At 50.1% G+C, this 15527-nt stretch overlaps 3 protein-coding genes and 1 non-coding gene across 6 annotated transcripts in view; 1 reads left to right on the top strand and 3 right to left on the bottom strand.

The window, feature by feature from the left end:
* Window positions 1–50: 50 nt before the first annotated feature.
* Window positions 51–1489, bottom strand: RPL32 (ribosomal protein L32). The gene is made up of 3 exons (XM_008926310.4): window positions 1209–1489; window positions 814–995; window positions 51–228 (listed from the first exon to the last, which is right to left on the bottom strand). Exons 1-3 carry the CDS (start codon window positions 1302–1304, stop codon window positions 99–101), a joined length of 408 nt encoding a protein of 135 aa, XP_008924558.1. The 5' UTR covers window positions 1305–1489; the 3' UTR covers window positions 51–98.
* On the bottom strand, window positions 1374–1509 carry LOC115307240. The gene has a single exon (XR_003915628.1). It is a non-coding gene; the product is annotated as a small nucleolar RNA SNORA7 (small nucleolar RNA).
* Window positions 1510–2680: 1171 nt separating this feature from the next.
* On the bottom strand, window positions 2681–6473 carry MBD4 (methyl-CpG binding domain 4, DNA glycosylase). Its single transcript, XM_029958307.1, has 8 exons — window positions 6261–6473; window positions 6020–6120; window positions 5018–5841; window positions 4614–4688; window positions 4162–4296; window positions 3776–3925; window positions 3031–3134; window positions 2681–2914 (listed from the first exon to the last, which is right to left on the bottom strand). Exons 1-8 carry the CDS (start codon window positions 6471–6473, stop codon window positions 2837–2839), a joined length of 1680 nt encoding a protein of 559 aa, XP_029814167.1. The 3' UTR covers window positions 2681–2836.
* The window catches only part of IFT122 (intraflagellar transport 122), a 31753-nt gene continuing 22651 nt past the window's right edge, over window positions 6426–15527 (top strand). For 2 of the 3 annotated variants that reach the window (XM_018068769.2, XM_018068768.2), the window contains exons 1-12: window positions 6426–6512; window positions 6699–6765; window positions 7877–7961; window positions 8751–8829; window positions 9604–9680; window positions 10112–10178; window positions 10988–11134; window positions 12019–12177; window positions 13026–13101; window positions 13636–13827; window positions 14494–14632; window positions 15202–15404. In XM_018068769.2, coding sequence (XP_017924258.1) covers window positions 6472–6512; window positions 6699–6765; window positions 7877–7961; window positions 8751–8829; window positions 9604–9680; window positions 10112–10178; window positions 10988–11134; window positions 12019–12177; window positions 13026–13101; window positions 13636–13827; window positions 14494–14632; window positions 15202–15404 — 1332 coding nt within the window. In that variant the 5' untranslated portion in view covers window positions 6426–6471. The remainder of the gene's footprint in view (window positions 6513–6698; window positions 6766–7876; window positions 7962–8750; window positions 8830–9603; window positions 9681–10111; window positions 10179–10987; window positions 11135–12018; window positions 12178–13025; window positions 13102–13635; window positions 13828–14493; window positions 14633–15201; window positions 15405–15527) is intronic. The other variant, XM_018068770.2, reaches the window with a different exon arrangement.

Here is a 15527-nt window from a genome sequence, read left to right as displayed (position 1 = left end):
ACAGCCAGGCCAGGGCTGCTGCCCCTGCTCTGCCCACAAGAAACAGCACCTGAGTTGGACTGACACTTTATTAAATACACCTGGGCTGCAGAGCCTGGCTACTCGTTCTCCTCGCTGCGCAGTCTGGCGTTGGGGTTGGTGATCTTGATGGCGAGCTGTGCTGCTCTCTCCACGATCACCTTCCTGTTCTTGGAGGACACGTTGTGGGCTATCTCTGCACAGTATGACCTGTCAGAGACAGATGGCATGTCAGGTTCAGCTCCAGCAGAGCTGAGAGCCAAGGCAAAGCCCTCTGGTTCTGTCCCACCACAGCAAAGCCCCCCAGAGACATCCCGCTGGCACTGCTTGGACACAGCCAAGCAGAGGGGCATCGATGCACAGGAACTGAACCATGCAATTTCCACCCCCTGACCCAACCTGACCTGTCTGGCCTGAAGCAGAAGCTCCACTACAGAACACCTCAGCCCTTCTTGCGAATAACTGAGTCCCAGATAGCTGTTAATGGTGTTGCTTACTACTCTTATTGCTTTGTAGTGAAAGCAACAACAGAAGCAGACTCAGTCCTAGGTCTGACCTGGAGCCCCAGCTCTGACCATGGTCACCAGTGACATACCACAGCCCTGTTCGCCATGGTTATGTCTATTTTTACCAGGGGTATGAGTTTTACAGCCCTAAGGCCCCTCTGTGCACCCACACCAGCAGCACTGAGGAAACCACAATGGCATCTGTCCTCTTGAAAGCAACAACCTCCCTTGTGTCACCCCAACTGCTCTGCCTCTCCCAGGTGGGAGCACACAGGCCCCACACACTCACTTGTTGCTCATCATCAGCACTTCCAGCTCTTTGACATTGTGGACCAGGAACTTTCTGAAGCCTGTAGGCAGCATGTGCTTTGTCTTCTTATTGCTGCCGTAGCCAATATTGGGCATCAAGATCTGCCCCTTGAAGCGCCGGCGCACTCTGTTGTCGATGCCCCTCGGTTTGCGCCAGTTGCGCTGCAGAAATGCACAGATCACTTACACAACGAGATCAGCCCGAACACCCCTGCCCGAGGGCTAACACCCTTGCCTGCCCCGAGGCACTGGCTCCAGCCAAGAGCGGCCCCCGCAGGCCCTCACTGCCCGGCTGCTGCTGCCCTGCTGCGCTTCCCTTCACCACCATCCCAAAGGCACCCCCGCAGTTGCCGGGGACTGGTAGCGACTGCTCACCTTGATCTTGACATAGCGGTCGGACTGGTGCCGGATGAACTTCTTGGTCCTCTTCTTGACGATCTTGGGTTTCACGAGAGGCCTGAGGGCAGGCATGGTGGCTGCGGGACACAGAGCGGGGTGAGCGGGGGGCGCGACCGGGCGCGGCGCGGCTCCCCGTGCAGCGCGTGTCGCAGACTGTCTTCCCCCGCGGGCCACGCCGGGCCGGCGAGGGAATGGGTCTTCATCTGCTGTGGCTCTGCCTCCCGCCTCCGAAGCTGGCAGAGCACTGGGAGCTCTCCAGATGCGATCCTGGGAGGTCGTGGTGTCAGTCGTCCCCCCCAGTGGCCCTGGCCTGGCCCGCGCCGCGGCACCGAAGCCAGACGGAGCGGGCTGTCGTGGAGAACAGCGACACGACACGCTGGCGCCGAACGCGCCGGGCCCGGCCCAAAGGCTCGCGCGGGGCCGTGACCGAGCGCGAGGGTGCCCCGCCGCCCGGGCAGGGCTGCGGGGTCAGGCCTCAGGCAGGCAGAGTCCCGCCCTGCGGGGGCCGTTCCCGCGCCCCGGGGAAAGGTGAGCGGAGGGAAGGGGAGGGGGCGGGCGGTCCGTGCCTAAGCCCGGGCCGGTGGGTCCGGATGGCCCCGGATGGTCCGACTGGCCCCGGACCCGCGGATGCCGGACCGCACTGCACCGTGCGAGGCGCGTCCGCCGCGGGCCCGCCGAGAGAGGGAGGAGCCCCGCGCAGCGGCTTATGGGATACGCGGAGGTCCTGGCAGCTGCGTTTCGCGCCAAGCCGCCGCGGAGCGGGCACCGGCGGGGCCGGACCGCCGCCGAGAGGTGGGAACCGGGCAGGCTCTGTCCGGAGGGAACGCGTCAAAAGAGCAGATAGGTGCTTCCCGCCTGTGGCCCCGAACAACGTTCTCGGTACGAGGCTGCCAGGACCTGCTGACGTCACTTCCACAGGCAGCGCCCGGGCCCTGCTTCCTCCAGTCGAGCCGGGCGGGCGCCCCCTGGCGGTGCAGCGGTCCCCGTCCATCGCGGTCCCGGTCCGGCAGCTCCACTCCGGGCCCTCTCTCACGCCGCCACAGACGGCTGGACCGCGCTGCTGCCGCCGGCTCAACACACCCAAAAGCAAGCGGCCCAGCCCCGGGGTTCGACGCGCCCCGGTTCTGCCGCTGCCGAGCACGGGAGCAGCGAGGCGGGGGCTTGACGGCCCGAGGCTGCATCTCTCCCGGCCGGAGCGGGGGTCGTGCCCCCCGGCCCGTCGCGGAGCTGGTCCCAGGCAGCACCTGGGGAAGCGCCGGGGCCGGTCTGCGAAGCGGCGTCTCCTGTCCCCAGTCCTGCTTCACCTCGAGCCCTCTGCTCGTGCCCAGCAGCACCAGATCGGAGCCGGCTCCGGGGGCAGCGACGGCGGGCACGGGGACGCGGCCGCACGCATAGGACACAGATCTGCACTGCAGGAAGGGACAGGCACTACAACCAGGGACACGCACTACAACCAGGGACACCTTTATTAAAAAAATACAGATCAGACACTCGTCATTACAGCGATGACCCGAGCCAGGACATCACACAAATATCTACACCAAGAACCGTGAGGACACCCGAGGAAAGGCGGAGGGGCTGGGGCACCCCCAGCTCAGCTAGGCTCAGTCGAGGCTCAGCCTCTCCCGGTTCTCCCACAGCCACGCGTGGTACACGTTCAACTTGTGGTCCTGTGGCTGCACCTGGAACACAGGGAAAGTTCTAAAACACCTCATCGCTGCAACACTGTGAGTGTTGGTTTTCTATTCCCAGGGGTCGGTGGACACAAGCCCGGACCTGCCCCGGCTGCAGTGCTCACCTCCTTCCACTCGTTGACGCAGAAGATCCTGTAGGAGTCGTTGCCGTACTTGCCGATGCCGTGCAGCTCGATCGGGTACCGCCACCGCTTGCTCAGGTACTCACCTGCAAGGCAGGGCACAGCCCTCGGGCACCCCCTCACCTGCACCAGGCACAGGGAGCACCTGGGCAGAACTCTCCTTCTGTGCCAGTGGAACACGGCTCCACTTTGGTACATTTCAAATAAAACTCCAAGTTTTAGGTGTTTCCTGGTGAATGCAGGCCATGAATCCCCAGAGGTACATCTTAAGCACTTTTTCAACAATTCACCATAGAAGAGTTTCAGTCACCTCTCTCTCCTCAGAACAAAGTATTCCTCTGCAGGTTCTGAGTTTAGAAAATATTAGAATCATAGAGAAATTCCACTGGAAGGGCCTTCTGCAGGTCACCAGAGCAACCCTGAGCAGAGCCATCCTATCCCAGTGCTGCAAACATAGCAGCAGTGCTGCGGGTGTTAGGTCTCCTCTACTCCAGGAAATCTCCTGGTCTCCTGCACAACTCCCCCTGGCTGGCACTTCCCTCCCCATTCAGACTGGGATCAGCAGCTCAGCCTGTGTGACACTAACAGAGCCCAAATGATGCACAAAATAACCCACTAGGACACCAAACTGCCAAACAGAGGAGAAGCCACAGAGCAGTATTTGGATTGAAGCCGTTTGCCTTTTGCCAGCGTGAGAGAGACCATTCCAGGTATCAGGAAAACCCACCTGAGAACCTGATGATGGTTTTGGCTCTGAGTTCGTAGAGGCCGAGAGGTTTGAGCAGCTCTGACATCTCTTTCCAGTCTGCAGCCCTGGCTACCTCAGGAGAAGGGTACTTCTTCAGGAACTCCCAGAGCACTGGAATTGCCATTTTCCCTGGTGAAAGAAGCCTGTGAGCAGAAGGCTGGGCCAGGAATTCTCCTTCTGCATTATCCAAGTGCTTTCTTAAGTGAGCTTTTCCAAGGCAAGAGTTACCAACTAAAGATTGTTTCACGCTGATGTGAGTTAATATACAACTATTCTTTCACTAATGCCATTAGAACTGGCATCAGTTTTATCCCTGCAACACCTCCCAACATTCACACAACACCAGCTCCTGCTACTCCACTTACCTGAAGTTTTATTGAGAAATATGGTGGCAATGAGAAGCTTCCATGGATCATGGAAGAGCGTTTCTTGGACCAGATTGAAAGGAGAACGTGGAGGGGTCCATTTTTTGAGGGCTTTCCTTCTGGGTGGGTTGGGGGCTGTACAGAGGCAACACAGAAATATTTATTGGTCAGGAAAGGACAGATTTACCTATTTAGTTAAAAAAGAAAAATTAAAATTAAGACCTTGGAAGCAGATTGATCTTTGTGGGGGCACTGTGTGTGGATGGAGCCATGGCAGTTCCCACACAGCCTTTCCAAGGCTGCAGGGGACTGTGTCCCCTCTGGCACAGCTGCAGCCAGAGCCAAGGCTGCCAGCCTCAAACTGCAAGGCATTTGCCAGAACATCACTTGACCCTGAGCCATCCTATCCCTCCTCCATAAAAAAAAATACATTTCCCTAAAGAATACAATACCTTCTTTGCTGTATTTACTGGAAAAATATGGACTTGTTTTCCTTCTCTCCACTTGTGTTCGTGGGACAGACTCTTCTGTAAAGAAATAGAACCTCAGCATTAGGAAGAAGAACCAACACACCACTTTATGCTGCGATGGAAACAGAAGAAATTTTTGTCATGCACAGAACACACACATGCCCTAGATCCCCTGCAGGTCTCACACTGTAGAGCTCGAGAGTTTGGAACAGAAAGTCTCAGGTGTGACTAAATCTGCATTAAGTTAAATGCTGTTGGATAAAGAAATGAGACAGTTTTCAGTGTTAGAGCAGGTCAACCCAAAACAGAACACCTGGCTCAAACAGTCAGGACACCCTGGCAGAAGGTGAGGGCTGGGGTCACATTCTGCTCACACACACATGTACCTGGTGCCCCTCTGACAGTTGTGCAGCTCGTCCTGTCCCACGGCTCAGCATCCGCCTCGGTGTTGGATTTAACATCCTGCTTACCCACAGGCCCCCCATCTGGCTCCTTCCCTGTCTCCAGTCCGTGGGATTTCTCCTCAGCTGGGTCACTGGAGCCTGTCCCCACAGGACCCTCCTCTGGCAGGTGCCCCAGGTCCCTCTGCGAGCCAGCAGCCACTGACCTCAGCCGTGTGCCTGCCTGTGCCCTGGACACTGCTGACAGAGCTGTGCCTGCACCCACAGGCTCAGCACTCGCATCACCCACACCCTGGCTGTCAGCCCCACTCCTGTCTGTCTGTCTACAGAACCTCTCGTTCTGAACACACTCGATCTGCCGTGTGCTACAGACTCTTCTCTGCCTCTTGCTCTGGGGGTCACCTTGGTTCCTCCTTTCCGAGCTCTTTGCAGGTTTTCTACTCTGGACACTTTTGCCACCTGCCCCCTTCCTTTTTGTTTTCAAACCCTTCTCTGGGTCTGTGCTATCCATGACCAAATCTGTGCTTTCCAAAGTGGATGTAACATCTTCCAGGTGTCCATTCCCAGTGTGGATGTTCTCAATTCCATCCTTGGACCCATTCTGCGCACAGAGCTCCTGCACTTGGCTATGACAATCGTCCTTCTCCAGGTCAGTCTTTGCAGCTCTTGTGCTGCATCCCCTCACCCCCAAGCGTGTGCTTCCCCGAGGAGCTGTGAAATCAAAATCTGCTGCTTTCAGTGTTGTCTCCCCAGTTTTCTGAAAATACTCCACAAGCGCTCGTTTCGACCTCAGCTTCTTCCCTTCCGGGCTGCGGTAGGAAAGGAAAGTAAATTAGTGACTTGTTCATTCTCTTGCTTTTTGCTGAAAAACGTATGGTACATTAAAAAAACAAACAAACAAACAATTAAGGACAGAAACAGTTGTTGGGGCGCGTTTGTGTGGCTCGGCCAAGAAAGGCCACACAGAGCTACGGCCCCCGGCCTCACCTGACAAAGTACACGTCGATCCTCCCGGCCGTCCTGCCCGCCCGCCTGCGCTGCTCACCCGCTGCACCGCGGGGAACGGCGCTGGCCCCGCCGGCCGGGGCCTGCAGGGAAGGAGAGCCGGGTGAGTCCCGCTCCGGGGGGGCCGGGGCGCCGGATCAAGCCTGGCCCGAACCAGAGCCCCACACAGTCCCAGGAGCCAGCTCGCCCCCGCCCCGCCCACTCCCGGCCCGTCCCCCGTTACCCGCCCGCCGCCTCCCGCCGCCACCATTTCCCGCGCCCCGTCACGTGACCCCCGCGGCCCGTCCGGCGCGCGCGCCCCCCGCAGCGCCCCCTGTCGCGCCGCGGCCCCCCGCCGCAGGCGCGTTTGCCCGGCGGCCGGCGCGGTGCGAGCCCGGGCCGAGGGCCGTGAGGGCGGTGCGGGCCCGGGCCCTGAGGGCGGTGCGGGCCCGGCCATGCGGGCCGCGCTCACCTGGCGCGACAGGGCCGAGCAGTGGTGAGCGGCCCCGGGGACACCCGGTGTGCGGGGCGGCAGCGCGGGGGCGGTCCCGGAGGTTCACTCGGGAGTCAGACCCACCCTCACCGTGCCTTTATCAGTGGCGGCTGTGTGGCACCTCCGATGCTCAGGGAGTGTGTTTTCTGCCTCCTAAAACGGGGTTTTTGGTTGGTTTGTTTCCCTCAGTATTTACGACCTCGCGTTCAAGCCGGATGGGACCCAGCTTATAGTTGCTGCTGGAAACAGGCTGCTGGTAGGGAAACCTTCCTGTCCTCTCTCCTCTGCAGCTGTATGAACGTGATTTCTTCCACGTTAACTTATGAATATAACCTATCCGAAATCCCCTTATCTCTGCCAGCCCAGCCTCACAGCCACATACATATTAATGCAGGCCAACTCTAAAGTGATTTGAAGCTTTTTAATATTTCTTACCAAGTTTTAAGCTCTATTTCCAAAAGTAATGAGATTTAAATTATTTGCATCGTCTCGTCCTCTCGTGCCTCACCCGAGGTTTGAAATCCATGAACCTGCCCCCGGGCCTGGCACAGAGCACGGAGCGCAGGGGCTGTACTGGTACAAGTTTCACTAAAATCTCTGGGGGAAGGGGAGAGACTCAAATCCATGTCCCGGTGTTGTGGGAACCTTCAGCCCGAGCTGTTTGTGGGACCCTGGAGCTGCTGCAAGAGCAGCTCCGGACCAGCTGCTCACAGGTGCTGCAAAGCTTTCAGGTGGGGCAGGTGTAGGAGCTGCAGGGAAGGGTGGATTGTAGAGTTCAGCACTGCAAGACAGCAGGAGTTATTTTCAGTGCTCACAGAATGGTGCATTTAGTGATGCCCCTTTGCAGTAATTTATTACCTTTAAACATCTAATGTGGAGAAAGATGTTTAGCAACAAGATGTAAAAGATGAAAATAAATGATAAAAAACCAGTAAGACATAAAATGAGCTGGTGGGAAATCTCTTTTGTGTGTGTAATTTTCTAGTACTGATTCTTTTTTCCTCCCAAGAAGTATCATGTTATAGAAAGCTGCTTCTATGCTTGACAACATTTTGTCTTGCATGAACGGTGTACTATGCAAAAAGCAGGCACAAAAGGAAGTGCATAATTTGTTGTCCCTCAGTAATTTTAAATTTTAAATTCACAGTCCTCACCCTAGAAGTGTTCAAGGCCAGGTTGGACAGGACTTGGAGTAATGTGATCTAGTGGAAGGTGTCCCTGCCCGTGGCATGGGGGTGGAACAGGATGAGCTTTAAGGTCCCTTCCCCTCCAAACCAGTTTGTGGTTCTGTGATTCACTGGAAGATTTTTCATATAAGTTCTTCTGTTTGTATGTTTGGTTTGGTTTTTTTCTCCCCATTTAAACAGGTATATGATACTTCTGATGGAACCCTAATTCAGCCTTTGAAAGGACATAAGGACACTGTGTACTGTGTGGCTTATGCCAAAGATGGTAAATATCCTTTGGGGCTTTGTTAGTCTGGTTTGTGAAGTGCATCTGTTGTTTGTGCATTTGTTATTGCCCATTGAAAATGGAGAAATGAGCATTGTTTCGGTCACAGCATGTGAGTGCTGGGGTTTATTCTTTAGCAAGTGCTGGGATTTGTTCCTCAGTGGAGGGTTCAGTCTGCTATACAAGGTGCTGGCTGTAAGGTCACTTGGGAATCCAAGAGCTGGGGTCCCACTGCTCCTTCCACTTCAGTTTAAGTTTAGTACTGGTTAAGTGTATATTCGTGGGTAATGTGAGGAGAGGGTTCGCTCCAGAGATCCCTCTTTCTACTACTCACCTTTTTTTCCATAGTTCTTCTGTCCTGGAGCTTTCTGATCTGATCCTTCACATGTTACCTGCTCACTGCAGACCCCCCTCTGCTTCCAGCTCTGTCATGGTCTCTGACTCTCATTCTGTGGGACTCACTCTATGGGCTCAGGGGGCTTCCTGCAGCTGCTGCTGTTTGAGTGATGGGTGTTCCTGTGACAATGTACCCATTTTCCTTGTCACTGTTCCCATGGGGCTGGCAGCACTGGAAGGTCGGGTTGCTCCCAGGGCTGTGGGGAGGGTGCAGTACAGCCATTGGAGTTCCACGTGGCTGGGGAAGCGCCGGCACATCCAGGCACTCAGTGTCAGCCCCTTTATTACTTGAGCCTTGTCAAGTTCAAGAACTTCTTGCTCTCTCTTTGATTGAGTATTGGGAGTGAAAGTGATTTTTGTACATGTGGGATTTAAATGATCTCCAATTCCTAGGCAAGCGTTTCGCATCTGGCTCTGCTGATAAAAGTGTGATAATTTGGACTTCAAAGTTAGAAGGAATTCTGAAGTACACGTAAGTGATGCCATTCAGTTCTGTGCTTCAAAAGCCAATTTTGATTATGCACTGCTGCTCTCAAAGAGCACGAGCTGTTAGACTTGGAGAAAGTTCATGAAGGTCAGAGGAAATGCCAAGGGTGGTAGGGGAGGGAGGAGGAAAAGAACAGTTGAAGTATCTGAATGAGGCAGGAAAGCAATTAAGGGGATAAAAGTGGGTGGAGAGTCAAAATAAATCTCTGAATTTAGAGGGCTGGTAGAGAACTGGGGAAACTCAGAATAGGTCAGAATAAAATGAAAGACAATGTGACCGTTCTGGTATAATATACCACAATTCTGGTTCAAAGATCAAATTAAAGATGGATTTGGTACTTTTGGTATATTTCAATCTCCTGGCTCTGTGTTTATATCAGCCCTCTGAAGTGACAGCTCACCTTCTGTTTCAGACTGCACATTTATCACGAGTTGGTTTGCACGAGCTGGTCACTGCACGGAGCCTGCATGAGCACACTTGGGTTAGAATTTGGATACAACATTTAGTCATATTTCACAAACCACTCTTGCTCTACAGATTTAGCTAATCTTGATGAAATACACTGTATCCTGCCACTTGGAGACGATTTTTGTAAGGTTTATTATGGATTTACTTTACAGTAATAGCAGATTAACTTGATGTACTATAAACCAATCCAGTTATTTTGGCATCTGGTAAAGCTTTCAGCTCTCTTGCTGAAAGTCAGAAAAGGGGCATTTAAGAATGATTTATTGAAATCTGATTTTAACTTCATTCTAGGCATAATGACTCTATCCAGTGCATTTCATACAATCCTCTCACTCATCAGCTGGCATCCTGCTCGTCTGGGGATTTTGGTATGTCTTTTCCCTTGAACTTTTCCATTGAGCCAGTGAATTCCATTACAGTTGATAGCTAAACTAGCCACAGACAGGTACAACTCTGTATCTGCAGAAGAGATGTGACACAAAGCTATCAAAGACTCAGTGACATTGGATACTGATTTAAATCACTTAATCTCAGTGGGAAAGGCCAGTGTAGTGAGGGGCCACAGGATGAAACATGCTGCTCTGTTATTACTGGAATTTTTTGCAAAGACACCCTCTGTTATTTAGATGGATTTTTTTCCCATTTACTGATAAATAATATATATTTAAGTGTCCTTCTAGCAGTGGACAAGACTTTGATGCCTTTGGAGTCCCAGCCGAGTTCTCCAACAATATTAGTTTCCAGTCTGAACTCTGGCTCATGCCTATTTGTCATTGGCTTCTTGTTTGTTTTTATCAAGGCTTGTGGTCTCCTGAGCAGAAGTCAGTCTCTAAACATAAAACGAGCTGCAGGATCACCTGCTGTAGGTAAGTTTTAAGGATTACCTTAAGTCATTTAAGTTAGTTTCAATACAAACCATTCCAAATAAGATGCAAGCTTAAAAAAACCTGGTTTCCCCCCCCCTTCTTTTTCAATAGCAAAATTTTTGGGTTTTATTTTGTTCTGTTTATAACCAAATTCTTCTGAAAGCATCAGAGAGATGTTCTAGTCTCGAGCAAGTGCCTTAGGTTCTCTGTCCCTCTATTTTTCCATCTTGTACAATAACAATATGGAGGAAAATTAGAGGAAAAATAATTGCAATTTTTGTTTGTAAAGTTGTTCATCCTTTGTGCTGTTGGTGTTTTCAGTTGAAGGAGGTATTACTGTTGGGGGCAACCTGAAGCAAGGGTTCATTAGTTGAAGTTATCCATCTATCCAGTACTCTATCCAACAGAGAACAGATTAGACCCCAGGCCCCCTCTGTCCCACACCAGGCAGTTCTATCTGATCATGTTCTAATGTGGTTTTTAAAGCATTCTGGTGTGCTGCCAACACTGCCATCCCCAAAATGGATCTGTGACTTAGCACATGTTACAAGTGTTGCAAGCAGATGATAGCTTTAATTTATTTTTTTATTTCTGTGTATATGATAAAATGTTCTCGATGTAGTGCATGCTGTTGCCATAAATGTGGATTTAGATGCATAAACAAACTGTAGATTTACTGGCTACCTCTCAGAACTCCCTCTTAGAAATATATTTGAATCTACCATCCCTGTGTGAGTGTGCTGTACCATCCTACCTTCCTGCTGCTTGTTTGTAGTAGTTTACTGTTCAATATGTGTGTGTTTTCTCAGCTGGACAAATGATGGCCAGTATCTTGCTTTGGGGATGTTCAACGGCATTGTCAGCATAAGGAACAAAAATGGTGATGAGAAAGTAAAAATAGAACGTCCAGGGGGTTCCTCCTCTCCAATATGGTCAATTTGTTGGAATCCTTCCAGGTAGATAATTTCATCCTTCCTTTTTTTTTCATGCTGAAGAGATAATCTGTGGCTCACTGATTGCAGAATGGCTTGACTTTTATCCTTGATGAAACATACCATGTACGTTACATTTTTTAAGTGATCATATATTGGGGGTTTGGCTTTGCTGCCAGTCTTTAATTGAGTGGAGAAGCTGGGAACAAGTTTCGCTTAGATTGTAGACGTGGGATTGTTTAGGTTGGAAAGCCCTCCGAGATCATCGAGTCCAGCCATTCCCTCAGCACTGCCAAGGCCACCACTGACCCGTGTTCCCAGGTGCCACATCCACATGGCTTTTAAATCACTTCAGGGATGGTGACACCATCACTGCCCTGGGCAGCTGTGCCAATTCCTGACCATCCTTTCAGGGAAGAAATTTTCTTGATATTCAACCTGACCCTCCCCTGGCACAGCTTGAGGCCATTTCCACTCATCCTGTCCCTTGTCCCCTGGGACCAGAGCTCGACCCTCCCTGGTTCCTCCCTCCTGTCAGGGAGTTGCAGAGAGCAAGAAGGTCCTCCCCGAGCCTCCTTTTCTCCAGGCTGAGCCCCCCCAGCTTCCTCAGCTGCTCTTGGTGCTCCAGACCCTTCCCCAGCTCTGTTCCCTTCCCTCAACATGCTCCAGCCCCTCAATGTCTTTCTTACAGTGAGGGACCCAAAGCTGACCCCAGGATTTGAGATGCAGCATCATCAGATCTGCAGAAACATTTCTTTTGTCTTTTTTACTGATTTTGATTGATGGAGTTTTGGGGGGGTGTGGGGTTGGGTTCTGTTTGAATAGGGGGGAGATAGGGGAACTATTTTTTCACTTCAATTCAGAGAGAATATTCTCTCAAATATGTGAACAAACATTTGCTATTGCAGTAGGTGGCAGAATTTTTGGAGTAGAGTAGATGAAGAAGAGGAGGAGTCAGTTTGCAGCTATTTAGAGGAGATCCCAGTACTGGAATCCAGGCCTGGCAGTAGGCAGGATAGTCAGCCAGAGAAGAAAGACCACGAGGAACAGGAGTCCCCTTTCAACTTGTGAGTGAAACTTCAAAGGAACGTATGTACCTCTGTTACCTAGAACGGCACTTTACAGGAAGGACCAAGGGCAGACTATTATGCAGGGTACAACCTCAGATATTCAAAAATTAGGAGGTGCTAGATTAATAGTTACCTGCATAGCCCTAGTTTGTTCTGCTGGTCTGTGTTCATCATGAGATAGGTGTGTGCTACTCCCCAGGTGCAAGTGTCACGCACCGACTAAAGGGAGGGGGCTTGCTAACACTTGGCTTTGTCTTTAGGTTTTTTTATCTGATTTTTTTATGTTCAGATCCTGGCTAGAGATATTATCTGCAGCAGAACATTCAGGTTACCATCTCCCTTCCTAGGCAAGGAACTGTGGAGAAGGTGACTGTCCTGCTTTGCTCCAAGCTGAACAGATCATGTCAGAGTACCAGAGTTAAATTTGGACCTGAAACCTTTCCTCAGCCTGCTGCTGGTCTCACATGAACACATTACACTGATAATTGCAGTTCCCCCTTGCTCAGCTCTGTAGACTTGGACGTGACAGTGGCCTTGTACTCCTGTAGCTAAATCAGAACGTGGGCTCAGGGGCTTCACGTGTCAAGGGACCATTCACTTCACTGCTCCCAGAGCTTCTGGTGAAGTGATGCCTCAAACTTTGAGTTGAGGAGACTGGTTTTTCTTTTGTGTCCCCAAGTTGTCTTCCACAGTTTTCAGTTACAAGGAGTATCTGCTGTCCTTTCAGTTTGTGACTTTTAACAAGTAGCTTGCAGTAAATTCTGCTGTCCTACTACTTGGTTCTGTTGCTCTAGGAAATTTATTAATAAATTGCTGTAGAATTACTACTTTTTTTTTTTCTGTAGAGATGAACGCAATGACATTTTAGCCGTGGCAGACTGGGGTCAGAAACTTTCCTTTTACCACCTGAGTGGCAAACAGGTATGTCTTAAGAGAGTTTGTTCAAGAGTAGCAGGGTATTTCTGATTCTGTTTTGTATTCTACATTCAAAGTGTTTGTATGCTGTTGCCTTATTAGTTACATTAAATGTCTTCTGTTTTCCTAGCCTTTTATGAGTCTCCCTTTTTTTTAACCATTTCTCCTTCAGCCCTTGTTTCTCCCGTGGCAGCTCAGCTGCTGTCTTGCAATTCTTGTATTAAAGCCCTTACAACTTGGCTGACTTCTGTGATGTGGTTCACTGGTCTGTAGAGAACATCTTTGTATTTTTTTCAGTGGTTAAAGGGCTTTTGTGAGTTGTTGCATTCTGAGCAAACTGGTTTGTGATTGGAAGGATTCTTGGACATATTTTAGAACTGCCTTTGGGAATCTTAAGGTAGCCAGTGGTTCTGGGTATTGAAAAGCTGTGCACAGATGAGACAAATGGTATCAGTGATGGCACTTGTTGCCTTCAGAAAATATGAAATGATCCTTTTGTTAACATTTTTGATGGTTTTTTTATTTTACTTTGCCTTGTAGATTGGGAAGGACAGAGAGCTCAGTTTTGATCCGTGCTGTGTCAGCTACTTTACCAAAGGAGAGTATCTCCTGCTGGGAGGGTCGGACAGGCAGGTTTCTCTCTTCACGAAGGACGGCGTGCGCCTGGGCACCCTGGGAGAGCAGAACAGCTGGGTGTGGGCCTGCAAAGTTAAACCAGACTCCAACTATGTGGTGAGTAGGGACATTTCTCTGACACTTCCACAGGTCACCTGAGGTAAGACCATACATTTCAAACTCAGTTGCTTAGTTTAGCCATTCTTACTGAGGCAGCAGAACCTGAGCAGTGTCTAGGGAGGTCCTAGAACTGTCACTGGAATTACAAATATCCTGCAGAAGTGAAGCCTGGGCTGTAAGAAGGATGTAGGGAGCATAACACCTGCTTTCACTGCATTTTGATTAAAAAAGAGAAGGGAAAAAGAATTAAAAATGTCAGCTAATAACTTCTGGACTGACCAAATCTAATTCCATGATGGGAAGAAAATGCCTTACAGGGCAGCTGTCAACCTGAAATGCTGCACTCTGAGTCCTGTACAAGTGAGAAGAGAATCAAAGTAAATTTAAAAATAAACACCTCTCACCCCCCAAAAAATCTAACCAAAAACCAACCAAGTAAACCTAAGCCCCCCACCCAGCATGGTGGTCTCTGTGGTGTGTGATGAGATCAGTGCTCATTCTGCCTTGCACTTTTACCATGGTTAAGCACAAGTCAGCTGTAACTGGTATCTGTCTATACATTATGCAGGAAAAGGGACGTGGTGCTCCTATAAATACCACACACTTTGCCAATTCTCATCTACATGTACCAATTAGCTAAAATTATTCTCTTCCTGTGTTCAGGCAGTAGGATGCCAGGATGGCACAATCTCCTTCTACCAGCTGATTTTCAGCACTGTCCATGGCCTCTATAAGGATCGCTACGCCTACAGGGACAGCATGACTGACGTTATTGTCCAGCACCTCATCACGGAACAAAAGGGTAATTCCAGGCTTTGCTCAGTTTGTTTTGGGTTTTAATTGATATCCATCAGAACACTTGGAATATACTCTGCATATATCTGACAGACTTTTGTTACTTTGGCAGTCAAACTGCAGAACACAGTTTGCAGGAGCTGAGTGTGAACTTGGACTGTGGAGGCTCAGCACTGATAAGTTTAATGAAAGATGTGGGGATTGGAAAAGGCATTGGGAGGGACAGGGGCTCTGAAAATAAGGTTTTAATCTCTGAAAATGAGATAAAAATACATCATATTTAACTTTTTTTTCCTTACTTGTAGCCAGAAGAGTTTCAGCTGATTTTGTTTCTTCATATCTGCTGGCTTTTTATGGCAAGGAATCAAAGTACTGCTCCAGAATGTGCTGTTGACAAATCATACAGGGTGATAAACTATGACAGTTAGTAGATTACATAGGGGCAGAACAACAAACATATCTGAGCAAGAATGTGCTTTAGAGAGATTCAGTTTTAATGTGTTAGTTTTCTGATTTCTGTATCTCTTATTTTTGTGTCAGCTTATACTGAATTGTTTTGGTGTTTTTTCTTTCTAGTTAGAATAAAAGGCAGAGAGCTTGTGAAAAAAATTGCAATCTACAAAAACAGATTAGCCATCCAGATGCCAGAGAGAATCCTGATTTATGAGCTGTACTCGGATGACTCTGCAGATATGCACTATCGGGTGAAGAAAAAGATTGTAAAGAAATTTGAATGTAACTTGCTGGTGGTGTGTTCAGATCACATTATTTTATGCCAGGTATGTGCCTTAAAAGCTAGAGTAGTCCTGGGGTGTGTTCAGAGTTGAACACAGCTGTCCCAGTGGCTGGCAGGAGATGACTGTCCCATGGGATCTGTTACAGCTTTTCAAAGGCAGTGCTTT

The sequence above is a fragment of the Manacus vitellinus genome, unplaced genomic scaffold (assembly GCF_001715985.3).
Source record: "Manacus vitellinus isolate BGI_N305 unplaced genomic scaffold, ASM171598v3 scaffold_14_pilon, whole genome shotgun sequence".
Taxonomy (NCBI): Eukaryota; Metazoa; Chordata; class Aves; order Passeriformes; family Pipridae; genus Manacus; species Manacus vitellinus.
The sequence above is the reverse complement of the archived record's forward strand: the minus strand, read 5'-3'. Positions and strand labels throughout refer to the sequence as shown.